At 46.5% G+C, this 25,977-nt stretch overlaps 1 protein-coding gene across 5 annotated transcripts in view; it reads left to right on the top strand.

Moving 5' to 3' along the window:
• rabgap1l (RAB GTPase activating protein 1-like) overlaps positions 1-24,375 on the top strand; it is a 489,306-nt gene extending 464,931 nt beyond the window's left edge. For all 5 annotated transcript variants that reach the window (XM_060830051.1, XM_060830052.1, XM_060830055.1 and 2 more), the window contains 7 exons: positions 8,641-8,733; positions 18,048-18,158; positions 18,803-18,907; positions 19,060-19,143; positions 21,964-22,035; positions 22,803-23,000; positions 23,209-24,375. In XM_060830051.1, coding sequence (XP_060686034.1) covers positions 8,641-8,733; positions 18,048-18,158; positions 18,803-18,907; positions 19,060-19,143; positions 21,964-22,035; positions 22,803-23,000; positions 23,209-23,358 — 813 coding nt within the window. In that variant the 3' untranslated portion in view covers positions 23,359-24,375. The remainder of the gene's footprint in view (positions 1-8,640; positions 8,734-18,047; positions 18,159-18,802; positions 18,908-19,059; positions 19,144-21,963; positions 22,036-22,802; positions 23,001-23,208) is intronic.
• Positions 24,376-25,977: the final 1,602 nt, after the last annotated feature.

Raw genomic sequence — 25,977 nt, 5'->3', positions numbered from 1 at the left:
CCCTCTTCCTCTACCTGAAAACTGTCAAAGCCTGAATCTGACCATCTGCCATCTCCATATGTGTGTGACCCTCAGCCGAACTCCTGACTATTCAGCTGTCTTATTGCCAACACTGTCTGTTTTCCTCCCTCTGCATCGTCATCCATCTTCACCCTATCTCTGTTTAGCTACTTAAATCGTTCAACACTCACTGATCCCCAAAGTTGTTAACAGCTTCTTGGTCTGGAAAGGCGGGTGTAGAAACTCTCTTCTGCATCAGAAAATCTCATAACAGGAGCTAAGCTCCGAGAGGATCTTAACATTGAGACTTTGGCCCTCCAAACAGATGCCGCAGAGGTCAGCATTTCCGAAGTTTGAGAGAAAGACTGTGCAGGGAGCACTGGTTTGCTGTGTTTGCCTCCTTGTCCTTTGAATATTTGTTGTCTCCTGTATTACTCACTGGATTGCTTAGAGCCTTTTTCTTTCTATCTTTCATGGGATGTCATAGAAAAGGCCAGCTCTTATTCCCCAGCCCTAACTGCTCTTTGTTTCAGGATGTAGTTCAGAGTCAACCACATGGCTGTGGGTGTGGAGTCAGGTGTAGGTCAGACTGGATAAGGATGGCAGATTTCATTTTGTAAAGGACAAAACGTCACCCTGATGGGTTGTTAACAATCGATGCTTGTTGCTATGGTCACCGTTACTGTGGAGAACTGCTAAGTTCCACATTGATTCATGACGTTGAAGTTCCACCATCTGCTGCGCTGGAATTTGAACCCATTTCTCCAGAGTATTCACCTGGGCCTTTAGCATTACCACTCCCTTTCCCCCTCACCTCATGTGATCAGGAGAATGGCAAACATCAGACCTCTGTGAGGGTGTCACGTCCTGATCTATCATCGCCACGTGGATCGTGCCACAGATCAAACATGAGCCAGTTGTGAAACCGGGTGAGTTCCACTGCGCCCCCTCAGCCTGGGGAATCGAAGCTGAAGTTGCAGTCTGAAAATATGGTCACCCATTCTCCAGCCAAGGAGATGGGCCCACAAACTCTTCTCTTCCATGAAGCCTTCAGTGTTTGAAATCAACCTCAGTTGACCTGGTTCTGCGATTGACTGAGTATCACCTTGTGTGGTTAAGGATTTTTTTTATCCAAGTATTTTCAGGGTGGAGCTCGGGTATAAATAAGAAAACAGACAGCTCATATTGGCTCGTACACAAGTCAACTTTCTATCATGATCAGAAGCCATTTCAGTTGTTCACTGCAATCGCAATTTTCTCTTTGAATGAATTGCAGCCTGCTCCTGAGATGAAAGAGGAAGCTGTTGATTTTAAACATTCTTGTAAATTTTTGTTATAGTTGAATATTACAGTCTATGCCTCCAAGGTACGAAGTTCACACGTTGTTCTTTTTTCAGAAACAGGTCACCCATATGTGTTTTCTCAGTACGGTAGTTAGGGAATAGAGCTTAGACACTGGAGTAATGACTGAAACAGTCTGATATGCCTGAATGAGAACATCTTTTGAGAACACACAGCAACACTATTGAAGGGAAATAAGCTCACCTCTAATCAGAGATCAACCATTCTTACCTAACTCCGATCATTTAGCCCTCTGTCTCCGCTTGTCAGATGTTGACTGTGCCTCCGTTGGTATCATTCTTGTCTCGATTAAAAGCTGAAAGGTTGAGTTCCGCTCTACAAAGTTTGAACACAAATCTAAAGATTTGTGCTCATCCACAGCTACACTGGCATCACCCCCCACCTTTTCCTCCGCTACATCGATGACTGTATCGGCGCTGCCTCGTGCTCCCGCGAGGAGGTTGAACAGTTCATCAACTTTACCAACACCTTCCATCCCGACCTCAAATTCACCTCGACTGTCTCAGACTCCTCCCTCCCCTTCCTAGACCTTTCCATTTCTATCTCGGGCGACCGACTCAACACAGACATCTACTATAAACCGACTGACTCCCACAGCTACCTGGACTACACCTCCTCCCACCCTGCCCCCTGTAAAAATGCCATCCCATATTCCCAATTCCTTCGTCTCCGCCGCATCTGCTCCCAGGAGGACCAGTTCCAATACCGTACAGCCCAGATGGCCTCCTTCTTCAAGGACCGCAGATTCCCCCCAGGCGTGATCGACGATGCCCTCCACCGCATCTCCTCCACTTCCCGCTCCTCCGCCCTTGAGCCCCGCTCATCCAACCGCCACCAAGACAGAACCCCACTGGTTCTCACCTACCACCCCGCCAACCTCCCATATACAGCGTATCATCCGCCATCATTTCCGCCACCTCCAAACAGACCCCACCGCCAGGGATATATTTCCCTCCCCTCCCCTATCAGCGTTCCGCAAAGACCACTCCCTTCGTGACTCCCTCGTCAGGTCCACACCCCCCCACCAACCCAACCTCCACTCCCGGCACCTTCCCCTGCAACCGCAGGAAATGTAAAACTTGCGCCACACCACCTCCCTTACTTCTCTCCAAGGCCCCAAGGGATCCTTCCATATCCGCCACAAATTCACCTGCACCTCCACACACACCATCTATTGCATCTGCTGCACCCGATGTGGCCTCCTCTATATTGGGGAGACGGGCCGCCTACTTGCGGAACGCTTCAGGGAACACCTCTGGGACGCCCGGACCAACCAACTCAACCACCCCGTGGCTCAACACTTTAATTATCCCTCCCACTCCACCGAGGACATGCAGGTCCTTGGACTCCTCCATCGGCAGAACATAACAACACGACGGTTGGAGAAAGAGCGCCTCATCTTCCGCCTGGGAACCCTCCAATCACAAGGAATGAACTCAGATTTCTCCAGTTTCCTCATTTCCCCATCCCCCATCTTGTCTCAGTCGGTTCCCTCAACTCAGCACCGCCTTCCTAACCTGCAATCTTCTTCCTGACCTCTCCGCCCCCACCCCACTCCGGCCTATCACCCTCACCTTGACCTCCTTCCACCTATCACATCTCCATCGCCCCTCCCCCAAGTCCCTCCTCCCTACCTTTTATCTTAGCCTGCCTGGCATACTCTCCTCATTCCTGATGAAGGGCTCTGGCCCGAAACGTCGAATTTCCTGTTCCTTGGATGCTGCCTAACCTGTTGTGCTTTAACCAGGAACACATTTTCAGCTCTGATTTCCAGCATCTGCATACCTCACTTTTTACTCACAAATCTGAAGACTTCATTCTTGGAGGTTATGGCTTTGGGATGAGCCATCTGAACTGAGCTATCTTCGATGAATGTGAAAGATCCAACACTGAAGAAGACCAGGGTAGTTCTCCTCTGTGTCCTGAGCAATTTCAAGAATATCAGGTAAAAAGGTCTTTCTGTACACGACTGTCATAGAGTCATACAGCATGGAAACAAGCCCTTTTGGTTCAACCAGTCCATGCCAACTATAATCCTAAACTAACCTAGTGCCTGGCCTTCACTTGGCCAATATCCCTGCAACCATTTCTTGTTTATAAACATCTCTAAATGTCTTTTAACTGTCAAAACCGAACCTGTATCCACATCCACCACTTTGTCTGGAATGTCATTCCACACATGAGCCACTCTGTGTAAAACAAAGTCAAACTGATCTCCGTCTTTGTTAAGTCTTTCACCTCTCACCTTAAAACTTTGCCCCCGAGTCTTGAAATCTGCCACTCTGGAGAAAAGACACCTGCCATTCATCTTATCTATACCCCTTATGATTTTATAAACCTCTAATAAGATCATCCATCAATCTCCAACGCTGCAGTGGGAAAAAAGCAGCTTCTCTGGTTTCCTTCATTATGGCAGTGCGTACGTTTTTTAAAAAATGACTTGATAGACTGTATAACATATTGTGACACTAAGCAGTTGTGGAGGGCACCTTTGAAAAGGTGCCTTTTCACCATTTTTCCAGACCACGTTCCAGATAATTCACTTCACAATTCCTAGCTTTGCTGGGTGGAAGATTTCCACCTGGCTTATCGTAGTTTCTACAAGTTGTAATATTTAAAATCAAAAGCCCAAGGGCTCATTATGTGCCTGAGCCCATCTGTGGGCAGTTAACGTGTCAAAATCTCAAGCTGCTTTCTGCTGGAGATGCATGTGTGATGCTTCAAACAGAAGAGTATGAACATCTCTGGGTCACTTGACGCACTAACTCTCATCCCTTCTCCTTTGATTACTCATGGGATGTGGGCAGCATTTGTGTCCATGAAATTGCCCTAGAAATGTTTGGCTAGTGTTCCCATATCGTAGGGCATTTGAGTCTGGAGTCGCATGTAAGCCAGGTCATGTGCGGATGGTAAGTTTCCTTTCCTAATGGATGTTACTGAACCAGGTGAATTTTTTTTTTGCAGCATGAGACTAATTTTCAATTCTAGATTTCTTCATTGAGTTTAAATTTGATGAGCTGCCATAGTGGGATTTGAACCCAGATCTCCATGGTGTTAGACTAGGCAGTGATAATGCCACTAGGACATCAGGTAAAAGAAGAAGGGAGATGGGTTACCATCAGGGGACAGAAAGGGGACTGGCAGGTAGTGCAGGGACCCCCTGTGGCCATTCCCCTCAACAACAAGTATACCGTTTTGAATGCTGTTGGGGGGATACTTGCCCGGTGTAAGCAATGGGACACGGGTCTCTGGCACAGAGTCTGTCCCTGTTGCTCAGAAGGGAAGGGTGAAGAGGAGCCGAGCATTGGTCACTGGGGGACTCCATCATTAGGAGAACAGATAGGAGGCTCTGTGAGAATGGGAGAGACTCATGATTGGTTTGTTGCCTCCCAGGTGCCAGGGTCCATGATGTCTCTGATCGTGTTTTCAGAATCCTTGAGGGGGAAGGGGAAGAACCCCAAGTTCATATAGACACCAACAACATAGGTAGGAAGGGAGATGGGGATTTAAAACAGAAATTCAGGGAGCTAAGGTGGAAGCCTAGAGCTAGAACAAACAGAGTTATGTCTAGTTTGTTGCCCGTGCCACGTGCCAGCAAATTGAGGAATGGAGAGAGAGAGGAGTTGAACACATGGCTACAGGGTTGGTGCAGGAGGTGGGGTTTTGGATACCTGGCTAATTGGACATCTTTCTGGGGTAGGTGGGACCTCTATAAACAGGATAGTCTTCACCTGAACCGGACAGGTACCAATACCCTGGGGGAGGCTGTTTGCTAATGCTCTTCGGGTGGGTTTAAACTAATTCAGCAGGGGAATGGGAGCCGAAATTGTCGTTTGAGTATATGGGAGGGTGAGAGTAGTGAAGTCAGAACTAAGATTTCAAGATCACAAGAAGGCACTGGCAGCAAAGAACTTGGTTTGCAATGTGTGTACTTCAATGCCAGGAGCATCCGGAATAAGGTGGGTGAACTTCGATGTTGTGGCTATTTCGCAGACATGGGTTGAACAGAGACAGGAATGGTTATTGCAGGTTGCGGGATTTAGATGTTTCAGTAAGAACAGAGAAAATGGTAAAAGAGGGGATGGTGTGGCGCTGTTAGTCAAGGACAGTATTACGGTTGCAGAAAAGACGTTTGAGGACTCGTCTACTGAGGTCGTATGGGCCGAGGTTAGAAACAGGAAAAGAGAGGTCACCCTGTTGGGAGTTTTCTCCAGGCCTCCGAATAGTTCCAGGGATGGTGAGGATAGCAAAGATGATCCTTGGTAGGAGCGAAAGTGACAGGATAGTTGTTGTGGGGTCTTTAACTTTCCAAATATTGACTGGGAATACTATAGTTTGAGTACTTTAGATGGGTCAGTTTTTGCTCAATGTGTGCACAAGGATTTCCTGACACAGTATGTAGATAGGCCAACAAAACGTGAGGCTACATTGGATTTGGTACTGGGCAATGAACCTGGCCAGGTGTTAGATTTTGGAGGTAGGTGAGCCCTTTGGTGATAGTGACCACAATTTGATTATTTTTACTTTAGCGATGGAAAGGAATCGGTATATACTGGAGGGCAAGATTTATAGCTGGGAGAAAGGCAATTACAATGCAATTAGGCAAGATTTAGAATGCATGGGATGGGGTAATTGAAATTTGGAGCTTATTCAAGAAACACCTACTGCTTATCCTTGATAAGTATGTACCTGTCAGGCAGGGAAGAAGTTGTCGAGTGCGAGAGTCATGGTTTACTAAGGAAGTTGAATCTCTCTTCGAGATGAAGAAGAAAGCTTATGTTCAGATGAGACGTGAAGCTCAGTTAGGATGCTTGAGAGTTACGGGTTAACCAGAAAAGACCTAAAGAGAGAGCTAGGAAGAGCCAGGAAGGCACGTGGGAAGTCATTGGCAGATAGGATCAAGGAAAACCCGGAGACTTTCTATAAGCTATATCAGGAATAAAAGAATGACTAGAAGAAGGTTAGGGCCAATCAAGCATAGTCATGGATGGAGTCAGAGGAAATTTGGATGCACTAACTGAATACTTTTCATCATATTCATACTAGAAAAAGACGATGTGGTCGAAGAGAATACTGAGATACAGGCTACGAAACCAGACGGGATTGAGGTGCATGAGGAGGAGGTGTTAGCAATTCTGGAAAGTGTGAAAATAGCTAAGTCCCCTGGGCCGGATCTGATTTATCCTAGGATTCTCTGGGAAGCCAGGGAGTAAATAGCTGAGCCTTTGGCTTTGATCTTTAAGCCATCATTGCCTACAGGAATAGTGCCAGAAGACTGGAGGATAGCAAATGTTGTTCCCTATCAAGAAGGGGAGTAGAGACAATTCTGGAAATTGTAGGCCAGTGAGCCTTACTTTGGTTGTGGATAAAGTGTTGGAAAGGGTTATAAGAGGGAGGAGTTATAATCATCTACAAAGGAATAAGTTGATTAGAGATAGTTGCATGCATTTGTGAAGGGTAGGTCATGCCTCACAACATTATTGAGTTCTTTTGAAAATGTGACCAAACAGTGGATGAGGGTAAAGCAGTTGATGTAGTGTATATTGCTTTCAGTAAGGTGTTTGATAAGGCTCCCCACGATAGGCTATTGCGCAAAGTATGGAGGTATGGGATTGAGGGTGATTTAGAAGTTTGAATTAAAAATTGGCTAGCTGAAAGAAGACAGATGGCAGTGGTTGATGGGAAATATTCATCCTGGAGTTCAGTTACTAGTGAACTGCAAGGATCTGTTTTGGGTCCATTTGTTATTTATCATTTTTATAAATGACCTGGGTGAGAGCTTTGAAGGATGGCTTAGTAAATTTGCGGATGACACTAAGGTCTGTAGAGTTGTGGATAGTGACAAAGAACGTTGTAGGTTACAGAGAGACATGGATAAGCTGCAGAGCTGGGCTGAGAGGTGACAAATGGAGTTTAATGCAAAAAAAAAAGGTGATTCACTTTGGAAGGAGTAACAGGAATGCAGAGTACTAGGCTAACGGTAAGATTCTTGGTAGTGTAGATGATCACAGAGATCTGTGTCCAGGTGCATAGATCCTTGAAAGTTGCCACCCAAGTTGATAGGGTTGTGAAGAAGGCATACGGTGTGTTAGTTATGGTCGAGGGATTGAGTTTCGGAACCATGAGATCCTGCTGCAGCTGTCCAAAACTTCGTGCGACCACATTTGTAGTATTGCATACAGTTCTGGTCGCCGCATTATAGGAAGGATTTGGAAGGGGTTCAGAGGAGATTTACTCTGATGTTGCCTGGTATGGAGGGGAGGTCTTATGAGGAAAGGCAGAGGGTGTTGAGGCTGTTTTTGTTAGAGAAGAAGGTTGAATGGCGACTTAATCGAAACATAAGATAATCAGAGGGTTAGATAGATTGGACAGTGAGAGACGTTTTCCTCTGATGGTAATGCCTAGCACGAAGGGACCTATCTATCACTCCTCAATTTAAAGTTATAGGTCAGATGTCCGAGGTAGTTACTGCCTGCAACAGTAGTAGATTCACCAACTTTAAGTGCATTTAAATGGTCATTGGATAGGCATATGGGCGAGAATGGAATAGTGTAGGTTAGATGGGCTTTAGGTTGGTTTCACAGGTCGATACAACATAGAGGGTCGAAGGACCTGTACTGCGCTGTAATGTTCTAGGTTCTATCTCCACCAATGTTTGCCCAGATGCCAAGTTTCTCCACAACATTGTTTGTCTTCTAGGTTTCCTGCTTCTGCCATTTCATGTGTTTTTGTTTGTTGTTTTTCTTTTCTATCTAGATTTCTGATATTTGGATCATTTGTATTTGTGTTCTCCTAATATTCTTCAACGTTTCTGACTGATGTTTAAGATAACTAAAAGAAGATGCTCGGATTGATTGAGAGAATCGATTGCATCTTGTGGAGCATGACCTTGAAATGAGAGTTAGGCCATTCAGGGGTGATTTTGGAAGCGTGGAACCAGGGATAGATGGAATTAGGATCTGGATAAACCATGATCTCAATGAATACTGGCATAGCTGACTGACCTGCACTGCTTAATGTTATTTATTTAGCTGTCATTTACAGACCTGACCCCACCTTCCCCTCGCTCACTGAGTAAAGCAGCTTCCCCACCCCCGGTCTTCACTGCTTTACTTCCCAGTATCTCTGAGACTATTTGGCTGACTGAGTTGGGCTCTCATCAGAAGCAACACTGTCACCTGCAGGCTGAGCTTAGAGTTAACATTCTCCACAACTGGTGGTGATGAGGGCTGTCTGTAGCTTCCACTAACACACCTTTCTCTACCTCGATCTCTCCAGGTGCCAACGAAAAAGCTGAAGAAATATGAAAAGGAGTATCAAACCCTGAGAGAGCAGCAGGCACATCAGGAAGACCCGATTGACAGATATAAGGTAGGGGAAGTGTCCCGTCGGAGTGAGGTTTCTTGAAGCTGTCTTGTGACGAGGAATGGTGTTGGTTGTGCGTTGATGGTGGGGGGTGGCTTGCTGCTTGAAACTAGCGACTGACTAAATGACAAAGCTTGTGCATCAGCCATTCAAGCCGATTTCTGTGAGGCTGTGCGAAGGGATCTGCTCAGACTACAGTAAGGGGCGGACAGGGCAGCCATGTTTAGGACCACTCTGAGCTATGTGGAGCCTCTAGTCCATGACCATGCATCACACAGGGTTAGTTTTTAATTATCACAACCAGGTCAGAGGTGTTTTTCCCAGAATCGTTTTCCCCTTCAATCTGGGCTTTTCACCTCATCCAAGCAATCACACGGCTCGGTAATTCACGAAGCACTTTTCACTGATAACTCACACATGTCATCTCCTTTTGATGTCCAGGAGGGTTAGCAAGATTAGTTTTCACTAGCCAGTTCTTTGCAGGCTAGGTTACTCACTTCTTCCTAGCACCATGGCACTGTCACAGGGACTAGAATATAGCAGAGCATGCTGGTCCAGACCAGCAGAACCAGGCGTCTCAAATTAAATCTACAGAAGCGTGACTTGAGTGAGTGGTCAATGCAAGGAGCCCACTCCCTGGGTGAAGCAATTGCAACTTGTAAATTCAAGAACAGCTGAGATTTCATTCAGAAGAGAGACATTTCAGCCATATCATGAGATCTGATGTGGCAAGGGACATTTTCCAATCAGTCTGTTCTTGTTATATACCCTCTAAAGCAGGTAGGTCCTGATCCCAGATCTCCAGGTCCAGGAGGTAGGAACACTGCCACAAGGGACCTTAAATGCTGGGGAAGTAAACTTGGGGCCTGTGGTTTCCAAAGCTGTCCACCACTCAGATGTTTTCGCCTCCCGTCTCGGTCTGTTGTAGACTAAGCAATGAGCGATTTAGTTTTGTCAAACATAACCAGCATCATGGCTGAGCGAAGCCCATTGGACTCATCTTGGTACCACCCTTGGGGAAATTACAAGGAAAAGACCTCTCTGTTAGTGGGATATCTAGTTGCCATAGATGTGTACGAAAAACTTCCTGTCCGACCTCTGCAACTTTCGCTGAAACCTTACTTCAGATTTCTCCTATGGTCCTGAGTCAAAACGTGTGGTGCTGGAAAAGCATAGCTGGTCAGGTAGCATCTGAGGAGCAGGAGAGTTGCCGTTTCGAGCATAAACTCTTCATCAGGAATATGATGAGGAATATGATCAGGAAGAACATAGAACAATACAGCACAGAACAGGCCCTTTGGCCCACGATGTTGTGCCGAACATCTATCCTAGATTAAGCACCCATCCATGTACCTATCCAATTGCCGCTTAAAGGTCGCCAATGATTCTGACTGAGATGCTCAAAACGTCAGCTGTCTTGATCCTCGGATGCTGCCTGACCTTGTGCTTTTCCAGCATCACACTTTTTTTTTTGACTCTGACCTCCAGCAGCTGCTTTCTCCTTCTCCAAAGGTATTGAGTCTAGTTAGGAAGAAATTATCCACCCTGAAACCAGATTGTATTTGTTTTCTTTTTTTTTTAAAAAAAACAAATTTTCTGTCATCTAAAACAAAGAGGACCCTATTTCTGTGACAACTTTCACAATCTTGTAATGTTCTGAAGGGTGTTATGACCAATTTGATATTTTTTGTGTGGTGGCTCGAATGTGAGAAACTGCCACTAATTTGTCAGGCGAGCTATTTTCGGGCAGTAAGAATCATCAGGTTTGCCAGCACGTAGAGAGAGAGAGAGAGAGAAAAGAGATTTATGGTTTCAAGGTGTTGCCTTTTCAATAAGACATCATTGAACCCAAGACATTCACTCCTCCTCTCCCCACAGAGGCTACCTTTCTCCAGCATCTTGTTTTTTTCTTAAAAAAGATTCCCTACAGTGTGGAAACAGGCCCTTCAGCCCAACCAGTCCACACCGATCCTCCGAAGAGTAACCCACCCAGATTCATTTCCCTCTGACTAATGCACCTAACATTATGGGCAATTTAGCCTGGCCAATTCACCTGACCTGCACATCTTTGGACTGTGGGAGGAAACCCATGCAAACACAGGGAGAATGTGCAAACTCCACACAGTCGCCTGCTGGAATCGAACCTGGGACCCCAGTGCTGTGAGACAGCTGTGCGAGCCACTGAGCCACTGTGCCGCCCTATAAGATCTGCAGTATTTGCTTTTGTATCTGTTTTAATGCCATTGGTTATAAGAGAAATATTGACTAGTACCCTGGACAGATTGGCCCTTAGACAATGACAAAGCCTTGAGAGGACAGTAGTTCAACCGATCATCCAGCAGATGGCATTCCAGCCTCAGGATAGTGCTCCAGTGTATGGAGTGGAGCTTGAAGGTGCTACCACTGAGTCTCTCTATTCTTTCCTGGGATGCAGGTATTACTGGCATGACCAGTACAGTATTTGTTCTTCATCCCTAACTGCCCTAGAACTGAGTGGATTGTATGGCCTTTGCAAATGACAGACAAGGGTAGGTCTGGAGTCCTTGCAGACTCAGACATCGACAACGGGTCTACAAGAACAAGACCCTTCGACCCAATGGGCCTGAACCAGTCAAAAACACCCACCTACCTTCTAATCCTACTTCCCAGCACTTGGCCCATAGTCTTGTATGCCTTGTCACCACGAGTGTACATCTAAATAATACTTCAATGTGGTGAGGGTTTTTGCCTCCAAAACACTTGCAGGCGATGAGGTCCAGATTCCCACTACCCTCTGAAAAGATTTTCACTCCGAGGGAAAGTTCCTTCCTATCCCTCTGATCCAGACCCTTCATAATTTTATGCATCTCAATCATGTCCTGTCTTAATCTCCTCTGCTCTAAGAAGAGAAAAGCCCAGTTTCTCCAATCTCTCTCCACCCCTGGCAACATCCTAATAAATCTTGTCTTGAAATCCTTCCATAAAGGACATCAGTAAACCAGATGTGTTTTTATACCAAGTGATGATATTACCACCATGATCACCAATACTGTGGGGTGGCGCTCAATTCCAGATGTATTCATGGACTGCACATTCCCCACCTGCCATAGTAGGATTTGAATTTGTGTCCCAGGGAATTTGCCTGGCCCTCTGGATTAATAGACTAATGACATTACTACTGAGCCGCCATCTCCCCAAAACCAAGGTTGACAGTACTGCATCTCCCTTCATGGTTAGGAATAAGGGGGAATGGATATGTTTTCATTAGTTTTTGGAATGAGTGTTACTGGCAAGATCAGCTTTCATTGCCCATCCTTCATTTAACTTTGAGAAGGTGACATTGCATTCCTAGTCCCAATGATATTCCGTGTGATTCCATTTGCAGTTTCCAAATGTATTGTGGGAGCAATGCGCACAGTACTTGGTTATATATTTTGTAAATATTTGAGCTTCTCTTGTGAAATCCAATTGGAATTTTTAACTGGCACTGAACCTTCCACACACTCCCATCTCTCTTGATGCTCATCCTTGTCTGGTTAATTCTTGCCATTTCCTTCTCTTCTTTCAGTTCATTTCATTTCAGTAAAGTCTGTGATATTTCCACGGAGGACGTGCACTAGAAACCGCCATAGAGAATCTCCCAGCCCTTCAATAGGAGAAGGCCAATGTTTGCAGCAAGCCTGGACTGTGCCCTTGTGTACCTTGCCTGAAGGATTCCATGTGATCTGTCAGCCTCCATCCCAGCCTGATAACCATCTCGGACATTGGAAGGAAATGCCCAGGGAGCAGGTTAACATAGTGTAAAAAGCCTTTCAGCTGAAGCTTCAGTGTTTACGCTCAGTGTGTATTATCACTTGCTTGTTGCTCCCTCTTTACATGGTGAAGAAGAAAGAACTCTTGTTTGTAACAGCCTTTAACGATGTCTCAGGATATTTAAAGCGGTGTGCACAGTGCAGTCACGTTCACGTGGGCAAGATGGTGAGATCCCACGACCAGCAAATGAATGACTAGACAAATCTATTTTGGCACCAGTTGATTTTTCAGCAGGATACCTGAGGGAATCCCTTCTGAGTGGGATCTTGCAGATCCACCTGAGAAGGGGGAAGGGAGATGGGGAGGCAGAGCCTCAATTGCTGCTCTTTGCAGTTTGGTGACCCGCTTTGATAGCCGTGTGTTTGGTCTTTGAGTGCAATTTATTTTGTGCCTGATCCCAGTGCCAATCCAAAGGACACTCCACCTTTCAGTCTGACAAACCAGGGTCACCCATGTTATGGCTGTTTCTGGCCTAGGTTCCAGTCTTTCAAAGAGATGAATTCAAGCCTCACCAGTTTGATCATTTGAAGTTTGTCTCATTTATTTTGATTTCTCCTGGGATGGGGCGGGTACAAAAGTGGCTACTGTTTGTTGCCCTTCCCTAATTATCCTGGAGAGGGCGGTGGTGAGCCATGTAATATCTGAGAAGGAAGGCGTTGGGATCTGTCCAAAAAAACCATGAAACTCAATGTCATCTTCAAGAATGTTCTTTGGGCAAGGGATCCCAGCCATCACCCGGTCTGTGACTCCAGTCCCACAGTGACGCGATTCATTCTCAACGGCCCCATGACCTCCCTCAGCAAAGAACTCAGTCCGAGCGGCTGGAGATGGGCAATATATATGAGGCTTGTCAATGACATTAACGTCCTGAGAAGGAATATCGTAACTCTATGCTGTCTGCCTTTTAGCTTCTGAGCCACCACACTGGTACTGTTATGGGTTTGTGATTGTCTCACATTTATTAATTAGATGGTGGCGATCTGTGTTGAGCTTTTATTTTGAACTGGAAGTCCTCTTTTCCCATGCCTCTCACCTCTTCAGCCCCCTCCATGCCTTTCATCAGATGTTTCCCGTGACAGCCTTGCTGTGCAGAGTGAAAGCTGTCTCTGTTCTCTCAGGCTTCGCTCTGTCTTGTGTCTGTCTCCTCTCCAACGTAATGCAAAACACATGTTTCTAAAACCCTGTTGAGATGAAAAGAGAGCTGATAAAAATGCTGCAATGAGTTGAATTGGTCTTGTTAAAGAAAATAATGTTTGTTTTGAAATTATATTTCTGTCAGTGAATGACAAAGGAAAGATGGGGGTCCAGGATTGCTTCCGCCATCTGCCAGAACCATAGGACCCAGGAGCAGGAGCAGGCCTTTTGGGAGCTGCTGTGCTAATGAAGAAGATCACACTGCTCATCTGGGTGTGATCTCAGCTGCACTTTCTGCTTTACTGTCTCCCCCATTGTCCTTAACTGTTATGTTCATGAAAAATCTGTCTCACTCAGCCTTGAGGAAACTCAATGATCCAATCTCCATTCTGATGTAGAAATGAGAATTCCACAGATTGTTGACCCTCAGCAAGAAAGCACCACCTCGTTTTAAAAGGGAGACTGTTCCCTGTTAAGCTGCCCTGCCCCCAATTGTTAATGAGAAAGAACAGGTTGTGTAAGTGATGCTTTTCCCCTGGAGATGATTTAAGTGTTCATGTAAACTGTTTTCTTCAGTGCCAGAGTCCAGAACAGGAAAAAAATTGATAAAATTAGAATTGGGATGATTTCAGGAAGAACTCTTTCTGACAAAGGGTAGTGGAAATGGGTACCCAGGTCAAAGTTGGAATCCATTGAATTGTCTGTTGGTCTTTTGGATGCCAGTGGTAGGGGGAGCAGTACAAGCTCTGGAAAGTCACGAGAGGACAACTGTTTCTCTGTCCATGAACAGTACAAATAAACTTGGGCTTTGCTAGGATCTAACCAGCTCAGTCGCGAGAGCGATTACAGCTTTAAAACCACAATAGTTATTGCACCACAATGGAAATGTCCCCTGCGATATGATACATCAATATTCCTGAGAAAAAGTACTTTGTTGTGACTATTGTTTGTCTTCACAGTGTGCTGTTATGTTCATTCTGTGATACACGTAGACGATGTCAGTACTGAGTGGCACAAAGTATATTTCCTCCTCTAACCCCTTTCCAAAACACACTCTCCATCTTGCTTTACTCCTTATTGCCTCTTCTACTATTGTCCCTGTTCCCTCACTCCATCCCTGTCCCAGAGGGGTTGATTGCCGGAGTTCATGACCCCGCACTGTGAAGGTTGGTGTGAGGTGAGGCCAGTGTGTTGGAGCTTGGGCTCCTGCCTCAGGACCAGGTGTAGGGGCCTGTTCAACAATCTGCACATTGTCCTTATTTTCTTTCTGATCAAATTTTTTTAAAAATTGTTAAACAACCTAATGGTGTAAATGCATCATTGTTTGTTTATGACTGGAATCATTTAGTATCATGATCTGAGTTTTTAATGGACCCTCACTCATGGTAACACATTTTTCAATGTTTCTCTCCCCTTATGTGTTATGAAGAGCTTTATAAACGTGTTGTGATGAGGATAGTGCGTCTTCAACACAGTGTGATGAAGTGTGGGTGGGTGTTTGAATTCTCATCCCATTATCGTCGAGTTTTCAGAGAAAATGCTGTCGTCTTTGTAGCTACATTTGAAATTAGATTGCATCCAGGTTTTGTAAATATTGCGTTTGGAATTTGGAGTGCTAATTTGTAATAAAAAATATCCTGTTCGGTTTTGTAGCTCAGTAGTTGTGTTTGTTCCCTGAGATACTGAGAGTTTATACAACACGCCATTTGCCTGTGACCCAGTTGTTGGCTGAAGCCTCTGGTTGTTCAGTGAGTCCAAGGCATTGTCTTGCTCTCGGCAGTTATACCATCAACTTGGTTTCACAGTGTGAGCCAGGAGACCACTGCATGGTGACTTCCTGCCCCACTGTCAGTGTAAAGACAAGTGGGAACTGTTGAGGTTAATCCCATCATGAACATCAGGACATTCTGCTCAGCTAGAAACACATTCACTGACTTGTTTCTTTGGCCACCATCGCAGTAAAAGCAAATCTCTCCCTTTGTCAGCACAAAGAGAAAGTGCCCGTCAGATTCCCTCGTGTGTGATGGTTTAGCCCAATAGGAGCAGCACTGGTAGACCATGCTGTATCAGCCTGGACAGAAACCTGGGCAAGCTCCAAATGAAAGGATGACCTTCAGTAGATCTGCTGCTACACGAAATATGAAATTGGATTACTTGTTACTGAATCACCTCGTCAAACTGAAATACAACTGAGAAAATATAAACCAAACCAAGGACATGCATTACAGGACAGCAAGGAATAGGAACAGACAGTCTCTGCGGAGTGTTGTTGTTACTGGGGATAACCAATTTTAGCATCCTATCTGAGGATGTTACTGTTCTTGTACCCTCCCACCCCGGGACTTGGTGAGGGTGTCACCATTCACACTGTTTGTTACTTCCATTTACTCTCTTGTGAAATGGGTAATCCCTGCGTCACTGCACTGACCCCTGTGTTAATACCCGGCACAGCTCACCCTTCATCTCAATCAGATCATAGGGTCTAAGGTTGGTAAGCACTGTCTGATCCCAGGACGATAACACAGACTGACTGGAGACAATCCAGATCAAGACACACCTTTATACATACAGCCCACTGAGGAGGTGGTAATTAGTCTCAAATGTTGCCACAAAGTTCTCCCAGAGATTAATGACTCATTCCAACTTTTAAACAAGGAAGGGATGTTATGAGGGAACAGGTAGGGAGGCATGGAGAGGAACCAAAAAGGAGAGAGAATTGTTTTATGTTGCATAGTTCATGAGCTCAGAATGTTCAAAGATGTGAAACTTAAACGGGTTCAGAAAAGATTTACAAGGGTGTTGTCAGGGTTGGAGGATTTGAGGGAGAGGCTGAATAGGCTGGGTCTGTTTTCCCTGAAGCTCTGGAGGCTGAGGGGTGACCTTATAGACATTTATAAAATTATGAGGGGCATGGATAGGGTAAATAAACAGAGTCTTTTCCCTGGGGTGGGGGAGGGCATAGGTTTAGGGTGAGAGGGGAAAGATATAAAAGAGATCTAAGGGGCAACTTTTTCACACAGCATGGTACATGTATGGAATGAACTGCCAGAGGAAGTGGTGGAGGCTGGTACAATTGCACCATTTAAAAGGCACCCGGAAATGGGCCATGTGCTTGCAAATGGGACTAGATTAGATTAGGATATCTGGTTGGCATGGGCAAGTTGGATCGTAGGGTCTGTTTCTGTGCTGTACGTCTCTATGATTCAGTATTCCATTGACTGTAAAACGGTACTTCCAACGTTCAGACGTTGTTGTAATGTGGGAACTGGAACTGCCTGGGCAAGGCAGGTCATTTGGCCGCACCACCCAAAGACTGGAGGCTGCTACTGAAGTGAGGGAACCACACTGGAGTGCACAAGGACATCAGAAATAGGAGGAGGCCTCCAAAGACAGTCCATCCTTTCCAGGAACCAAAATTACACACCGCTCTCCAAGTGCAACTGCACAGTTATAACAAGATTCCTCTATTTTTCAATTTCCATTCTTGGCAATAAAGGATAAAATTCCATTTGCCTTCTCAATTGCTGCTTGCTGCACCTGCACTAACTGTGTTTGATGCACAAGAACACACCAATCCCTCTGCACTGCACTGTTTTGGAATCTCTCTCTATTTACATAATAGACTGCCTTTTGATCATTCTGACTAAGGTACATGATCTTACACTATCCAACATTAAACTCCATCTACTGTGTATTAGTATCTCATTTCAAGTTTGGTCTCCTCTTTGTGAGTGTTCGTCTCTGTATCTGCCTGTTCCATATCCCATTCCCATTTGCTTATGGCCCAGAGACTTGGTTGTTCAGCCCTTTCCTGCTGGTTCCATTCAATATTGAACAGCTTCCTCGAGACAACGTAGCCCAGCATGTCATCCCCTCCTTCAATAGGGATTTTCCTTGCTATCCTGTGATGGGACATTCGAGGCTCAGAGCTACTTCATGACTCGCTCCCAGACTCTGTGACAGGGGGAGGGGGTGGGAACAGAGGGAGATCCAGGCTCAGTGACTGGGGAGTGAGGGTGAGACCCAGATCCAGGCTCCATGACTGGGGAGTGAGGGGGAGACCCAGGGCCCAGGCTCCGTGGTTGGGGAGTGAGGGGGAGATGCAGACCCAGGCTCCGTGACTGGGGAGTGAGGGAAAGACCCAGGGTCCAGACTCCATGACTGGGGAATGAGGGGGAGGCCCAGACCCAGGCTTCGTGACTGGGGAGTGAGGGGGAGGCTCAGGGTCCAGACTCCATGACTGGGGAATGAGGTGGAGACCCAGGATGATGGTGACTCTGATGAGTGGGGAGAGTCAGGCTCTGAGCATGTGACTGGAGACTTTGCAGCACTCAGCAGGTTAAGTTATTGCCACTGGTTGAGTGAGCGAATCTGTGTGGGTTTGATTTGTGCAGCGGGAGAATCGGAGGTTGCAGGAGGCCAGCTTGCGCCTGGAGCAGGAGAACGATGACTTGGCTCATGAGCTTGTGACCAGCAAGATCGCCCTGAGGAGTGACCTGGATCAGGTAAGGGACATGACTTCTCCTCACTCTCTAATCCAAGATCCCAAATCGAAAGGGAACCGTCTCTCTCAACCTCCAGGTGTTTCAACCTGGTTTTCAGCAGATTCATTATTTTGGAAATCTCGCCATGACTGTAATATGGGAAGGGTCCGGGAGCTGGGGTGTGGGGAGTGGGAAGCAAGTGACACTCAGCAAGTGGAGACTTTCTCTGCTGTTCGGAATTCGACCCAGGACAGGATTTCCACTCGCCTGAGAGGGCAAGGGCTCATCCAAAAGACAGTCGGTGTGACAGTGCAGCATTCCCCACTGTGTGCACTGCATTGTCAGAGTTCAACGCCATCTCTTAAATCTCGGACATGGGACTTGAACCTACACCATTCTTGTTGGAAGCAGAGAGCTCAGGCTGGTTGTGCTGTATACCCCAACAGAAAGGCCTGTATGTGATCAGTTATACTGCATGGTGTGCTCACTGACTGGGTGGCTTGGAGCTGGGCAATTGAATGCAGCTCCATCTCCAGAGCAAGGTATGCTCTCCCCCAGCCCCCTGAAATTGGGGAAGAGTGTTTAAGTGTCCAATTGTACTGTCTGGAAGCTTGGAAGGAGTCCTCTGCTCGGTCCCTCACACTGTGTCCATCTTTCCCACTCAGGTTGAAGACAAGGCTGATGTCCTCAACAAGGAGCTCCTCCAAACCAAACAGAGGCTGGTGGAGACTGAAGATGAGAAAAGGAGACAGGAGGAAGAGTCAGCGCAGGTACCGAGAGGGCAGGGAGAGACCGGGGGTGTGGGCAGTTGCACAGTGAGGGAGACCCCAGAGGCGGGGGCGGGTAGAAGCCTCATCCATTTGGTTATCATTTGATGCTGATTGAGACTCTCGCTCTGATCTTTGCTTTCCCGCTGTTACAGATTAAGGAGGTTTTTCGCAGGGAGCTAGAGAAAGCGGAATGTGAAGTCAGCAGAACAAGTGCCATCATTTCAGAATACAAACAGGTACAGACACCATGACCTGCCTATTTCCTGGGAGATGGGCACTGAGCAGATTGGGTTGAACCAAATGGTGCATCGGGTGGCTGGTGTTTCAGGGTCTGAGTGTGGGGTTTGTCTCTCATTCCTTTCTTAATGTCAGTGGGTGACCATCCTAAAGCAGCTGCACCCTGCTGGGGCCCAGCTTCCCGGCTGATGCTGACAAGGAACGGTGGAGAACCCGTGCAGTGGATGGGTATACTGCAGTCCATCTGCCAGCCCCTCCTTCACTGGCCCAGACAATGGGACCAGTTTGTCAGAGATAAGCCCTCAGTGGACGGTATGGGAGAAAAAATAATACAGTTTACTCTCTGGGTAGACCTGAGAACTCCTCCCTGTCTCTCACCCACTCCTCCTCTTCCCTATGGATTATTCCCTCACCATGCTGGATATGTTGGGATTTAAATGCTAGACTGAAGCCAAGAGGAAGAAATTTCTTGTTGGGGAATAACCTTCCTTCCTTGCAGCGATGGTAAGCAGCAATTTGGAAAGTAAATGAACAGGATTTATTGGGCAGAAAAGATTGGTACTTCCAATTCAGGAGATGGGAATTTGCTAAACTAGGTCACTGTAGGTCAGTTTGTCTCACTGTGGATCCTGGGCTTTGTGTTCTCAGTCCTTTGACTGATGGCACACACCAAGGTTTCACCTTCAGTCTAATATTTGAGTGGACCTCTGTTGTAGTTTTGAGACATTCGAGTTGAAAATTCCCAGTCTTCCTTTGCTGATGTGACCACAGTGCCTGCTGAATGCTCTGTGCAAGCAGCACTCCACTGTCACGTCCCCTTGAGGCCTGTACCTGTTCCTGCATTTTCATAGCACGAATCCTGAAATTACCACAACCACTTGTTGACTAGTAATGCACTGGAAAGTCCCGACTGCTTTCTCCTAACCTTCTGTCCCAGCAAGAGCTCCCTTTAGCAAGTATTACCCCATGACTAGCACAACGATTCTAAGCAAGCATTCAAATCTTATCCCCATTGTGCGGGAAGGCACGGACGGATCTGGGTATCCTGGTACATGAACCACAAAGTTAGCATGCAAATTAATAGGAAGGTCATAGCATCCGAAAAGTGTGAGCTGGCCGTTTGGCAATAGAGTCCACACTGACCCTCTGAAGCGGATCCTACCCAGACCGTCTCCCCCCCCACACACATACATCCCTGTTGCCCCACCCCCACCCCCCACACATCCCTGTCCCCTCGTGCCCCACACCCCACCCGCCACTGCATCTTCTACAGCTAATCCACTGAGCCTGCACATCCCTGGACATTACGGGCAATTTAACAAGTCCAATCAGTCCAGCCAGCCTGCAAGCTTTTGGACTATGGGAGGAAACCGGAGCACCCAGAAGAAACTCACCCAGATGCTGGGAGAATGTACAAACTTCACACGAGCAGTTGCCCAAAAATGGAATTGAACCTGGATCCTTGGCACTGGGATACCTAGTGTGTGTGTGTTTTTGATTTACTACTTAGATTAGATTCCGTACAGTGTGGAAACAAGTCCATCTGTCAAGGTCAGGTGAATCAGCCATTTTAAATTGCCCATAGTGTCAGGTGCATTAGTCAGAGGGAAATAGGTCTGTGTGGGTTACTCTGCAGAGGGTCAGTGTGAACTTGTTTCCATCTGACTAATGTACCGAAAACTATGGGCAATTTAAAATGGCCGATTCACCTGCCCTGCACATCTTTGGACTGTGGGAGGAAACCGGAGCACCCGGAGGAAACCCACGCAGACACGGGGAGAATGTGCAAACTCCACACACACTGTTGCCCGAAGCTGGAATCGAACCTGGGTCCCTGGTGCTGTGAGACAGCAATGCTAACCACTGAGCCACCATGCCACCTCATTTTGGAAGAACCTAAAACAGTTGCAAAACAATAAAATCTATTATATTGATCATTTGAATAATAAAAGAATGTTTTCATTTTTTTTAAGTGTTAAGTGTAACATGGTGAGTATTTGGAGCCAGGAGTTAGTACCTGTACATTGAATCAATCCTCAGGGCTGTACTGGTGGCCATCTCACCAGTTAACAATTACTGCCTGCTGGATGTTAATGAGGCCTCATCTGGAGAGCTGTGTATCATTTTGGTCTCATTTAAGAAAGGATATCAAGGGTTGTGGGGAAAAGATAAGAAAATGGAAGTGAAGATGATCAGACCAGCCATAATCTCATTGAATCGTGAAACAGACTTGATGGGCTGAATGGCCATTTCACCTTCTGTATGTTATGATGTAATTGTCAGAAACAGTTCAGGGAGAGTTCACTCAACTCATTCCTGGGATGAGGGGGGTTATCCTCTGAGGAAAGGTTGGATATGCGTACACATTAGAGTTTAGGGAATGAGAGGTGATCCTGTTGAAACGGAGGATTCTCGGGGAGAAAAGCAGTGGACAGTGGATGCTGGAAATCTGAAATCAAAAGCAGAATGCTGGAGAAACTCAGCGAGTCTGGCGGTATCTGCGGAGAAAGAAATAAGAGTTAAGGTTTCTACAGAAGTCTTACTAGATCTGAAGCGCTACTCTGTTTCTCTCTCCACAGATAATGCTGGGCTAACTTAAGACCCTGAGGGTACATGACAGATGGATACCTTTTGTGAGGATATCCAGAAGTAGGGACACAGTTTCCTTTGGAACAAAATCCTGTTTAATCCATGACAATTAAGGCCTTCTTACTAAACTTATGTACAGTGCAGTCTGATAAAGTTATCAGCTGAGTATTATGCGGATGGATCAGTGAGGTGACAAGAGCAGCACTAACTCTCCCTCTTGTTCTGTTCAGATTTGTTCACAATTGAGTACACGGTTGGAGAGACAGCAGGCGGCGAGTAAGGAGGAACTAGAACTCGTGAAGGTAGGAATCGAGCAGTCTCTGATCCCCACTCTGTCATTTGATTTTCTGCTGTCTTCACATGGAATCACCAGTTATATCCTGTGTGGTCACAGTCTTTCCCGCTCGGAAAGTGGTGCTATGGTCCATGGTGTCCCCATTGATCATCAAATATGTTCCAATCCCATTTCCCAGCTCTTGACCTGTAGCCTTGCATGCTACGGGATTTCAAGGACTCCGCTAAATGTTTCTAAAATGTCTTGAAGGATTCCTGCCCCTCCAGCCTCCTGATTGTGAATAGATTTCTACAGTGAGCTAAATACCCAACAATCAATGTCTCCTTATTCCCTCATGGGACGTGGACACCACCGACTGGGCCAGCATTTCTTAACCATGCACAGTTGCAGCTCACCCACCTTCTCCTGGGGATGAGCTGACTTTGAGATCAAACAGTGTTTGCTGTTCATGGTAGTACTGAGGTCTCATCAGGAAAGCCAGACTCCATTCTAGCATAGAAACGATATTGCTGTTCCTTCCGTGTTGCTGGGTCAAAATCCTAACATTAGCACCATTGTGGCTGCCCCAACACTGAATGGATTGCAACGTTTCAGTAAGGCAGCTTACCACCCCCTTCTCTAGGGCAATTGGGGACGTACAGTAAATACTGGCCCAGCCGGTCGCGTTGTTCTTCCTGATAAGGAATTAAACTCTCGACACGGTGGTGGGATAAGAAGACGCAAGCGCAGGGTCGTTGCCGAGTGCCTCAGGCTTGCTGCCTTTTCAATTCCCAGGGTAAAGTGCTGTCGTGTGACCGCTGCTGTGAGCTCTTCAGGAAGGACGGTGAGCTGCAGCTCCCTGAGCCTGGCCAGGATCACGCGAAGCAGTATGTCGATGAAGAGAAGGAGATTCTGAAGAAGCAGCTGCGGGAGATGGAGCTGGAGCTAGCGCAGACCAAGCTGCAGCTGGTGGAGGCCAAGTGTAAAATCCAGGTACAGACCTGAAATGGGGGGCTCCACTAGGGGAGGGAGGGAGGGAGAGAGCATGGGACCAGTGTTCCTACATGGTCTCGCTCTGAGTGCCTTTCAAACAGGAGCTCCCTGCCCGAGTCTGTGGCTCCACATTGATACTCTGTCTCTGGGTCGTGCTGACGGATTATTTCCCAGTGAAATCATTATTCCCTTCCTCTGCCTTTCCCAGGAGCTGGAACACCATCGGGGAGCTCTCCTCAATGAGATCCAAGCTGCCAAAAACTCCTGGCTCAGCAAGACCCTGACCTCGATCAAAACCGCCACCGGCACTCAACCCCCTCAGCCTCCGCCTTCCCCTGCTCCGAAGGAAAGCACATAGTGCCACACACCTCGTCCTCCCCCCTTCTCCCCCCTCCACCCCGTCTTCTCAGCCCCTGATGGTGAGGGAACAGCATCCTGAGGATGACCACCTGAACTCAACAGCAAGTCCCCTCACCGCTGACACCATCCTCGAGCTCAAGAAATGGCCCTGCTCAGGGCCAGCTGTCCAACTCTTTGTACATTCAAATCCTTCCTCATTCTGGGATCCAATCTGACGGATTGATGGTTTGTATATTGTTGAACAAGAAATGTTGTATTTTACTATCAGTACCTTGTCGTTTTCATTGACAGCAGTTAATTGAGAGTCTCATTGGTTTAATGTGGTGAACAGGTCAGTTCTCCAGGCACTGTGAAAGATAAGGGCCTGTGAGAAATGCCAGTGTTTGCTGATTTGTCACCTTGCGCAGGCGAACTGAGAATCTTCTTCACTCTCTCCAGTCTCTCTTTGCTCTCCTTTCTTCTTTCACACTCTCCTGTGTGCTCCCTCTTTCTGAACTACTTGCTCTCCAGACCTTGCTTGCTTGCTTGCTTCCTTCTCTCTCTCACTGGACTGAGAGCTGCTCCTATTCATTGACTCTCAGAGATCATGATGTTTTGCTCAGGTCAGTTCCCATGATGCACTCTGCTCATCCTGCCTTACCCACTTAATGTTCTGCTTGGATCTTTATGCAATGGTCTGTCCACCATTTTTCCCTTTTCAGTCTTTACAAACCAATGTGCGTGGACGTGACAGAGGAATAGCTAAAGGACTCGATTTGCACAATGTACAAAGAACAAATGATCTATCTTGTTTCTTTAATTTTCAAACAAGTTCAATATTAAATGTAGTTAAAATCTGGGGAAATTTTAAGCTTAACTTGCAGCAGCCTGTTGTCCCAGTGAACAGGTTCCTTTTGTTGGTGTGTTTATCTGTAATACCCAGCTGCCCCCTGTTGTTCACCCTAGTGCAACCATCTCTTGGGGGCAGCTTATATTTGTAACAATTGTATTTTCAACAATAAACTAACTCACTGTTGTTGGTCTGGCTGTGTTCTGTGCTCGCTCTACACCACTGGCCTTTCAGCTAGCTGTATAGGAAGATCCCAGTTCTTCCCCATTCACTTCAAACGTTCGATTAGTATCAACATGACCACATTCTGGACCGAGGTGGGGTTGTCAGTAAGTGACTGCACTCTATCCTGTAAATCTCAATTATAAATACACGGATAACAACATCCCGTTAATCTAGTTTTAACAGGAATATGGGAATGGGGGCCAGGATACGATCGCAATTTCCCTGGACACAGCACACTCCATCCCCTCCCCTCTGAACAAATCTGAAATCACCAACTGGGTTTCACACACAAATCAAACTCAAAGAGGGATAGAATGCTGCAAAGCTGAGGCACACACCTACAGACATTAACTGGGTAACAGTCACACCCACACTGACAGGTACACCTACAGTCAGTACTGAGTAACAGTCACACCCGCACTCAGAGACACGTACCTACAGACACCATTGGGTAACAGTCACACCCATACAGGCTCAGGTATGCTCTGAGTTCCTGATTGAACCTCTGTCTGAAATAAGACCTCACTTTTGAGCTGTGACAGGCTAAAGTGAGAGGAATGAATCTTGTGACTGCAGCCTCTAACATTTGTAATCTAAATCATTTAGTGTGTTCCCCAGGATGCAGTGGAGAGTGCACAGTGTGATCCCATCAGCTGGGTCTGGACCAACCGAGTGAAGAGGGAATGTCTCCGATTGGAATGATTGAGTCCCAACAGCTTTCAGTTTCTGTTCTATTTGGAATCTTGTAACCTCGACGGATTCCAGATCAAAGGGGTCATTTGAAAGTCATTGGCTCCCGGTTCAAACTACAGATGTGTCCTTGGCTGGGTGACCTGTCAATCAATCAGCTGAGGCGGATAGTCTATTTCCACAGCGTACACGAGACCAAATCATCATCGTCTTTATTCCCTTTTCCAGATTGACATTGACAGAAAACAGTCAGCAATTAACAGCCCAGACAGAGGAAGCTGCACAAATTCACAGCCACATTGGAGCTTGAGGAAAACACTTGTGGAGATTTTCTCAATAGCATGAGAATCTTGTCCCTTAAAACAGTGACAAAACCTTAAATTGGAACTGGCAGCTGAGCAGGAAGGAGATCTGGTTTACTGAAGCAGAGACTTCTGAGGTTCACATTGTTTTGTACAGCTGACAGTTTTCAGTATCTTTGAGATGTTTTACTTGGCAATAGGAGTCAACACTGTCCCCATCAAATAATCCCAGGATAGGGACAGCACACAGATACAGCATAAAGCTCCCAGTGTCCTAATGATCTGCCTTAACCCCTGAACCTCACCTGTCTCTGAGCCAGTCCTGAGAAGGAAGAGAGTTGAAATTCAGTGCTGACAATGACCTTTGTCCTGCCAGCTCAGCCCTGTTCTGTTTAAAGTTGTGTCTCCTCTATGGACTGTCTCCAACACTCTACACACATTCTGATCTCCTGATGCTCTTGCTGAGGGGAGAGGGGAGGGTCACGTGGGTGAGGGCACAGGAGAAGTGAGCGTTGGACTCCCAGTCAGACCCAGAGAGGGTCAGCAGGCTGCTGACACTGTAGGTGCTGTC

Source organism: Hemiscyllium ocellatum, chromosome 9 (genome assembly GCF_020745735.1).
Source record: "Hemiscyllium ocellatum isolate sHemOce1 chromosome 9, sHemOce1.pat.X.cur, whole genome shotgun sequence".
Lineage (NCBI taxonomy): Eukaryota > Metazoa > Chordata > Chondrichthyes > Orectolobiformes > Hemiscylliidae > Hemiscyllium > Hemiscyllium ocellatum.
The sequence above is the reverse complement of the archived record's forward strand: the minus strand, read 5'-3'. Positions and strand labels throughout refer to the sequence as shown.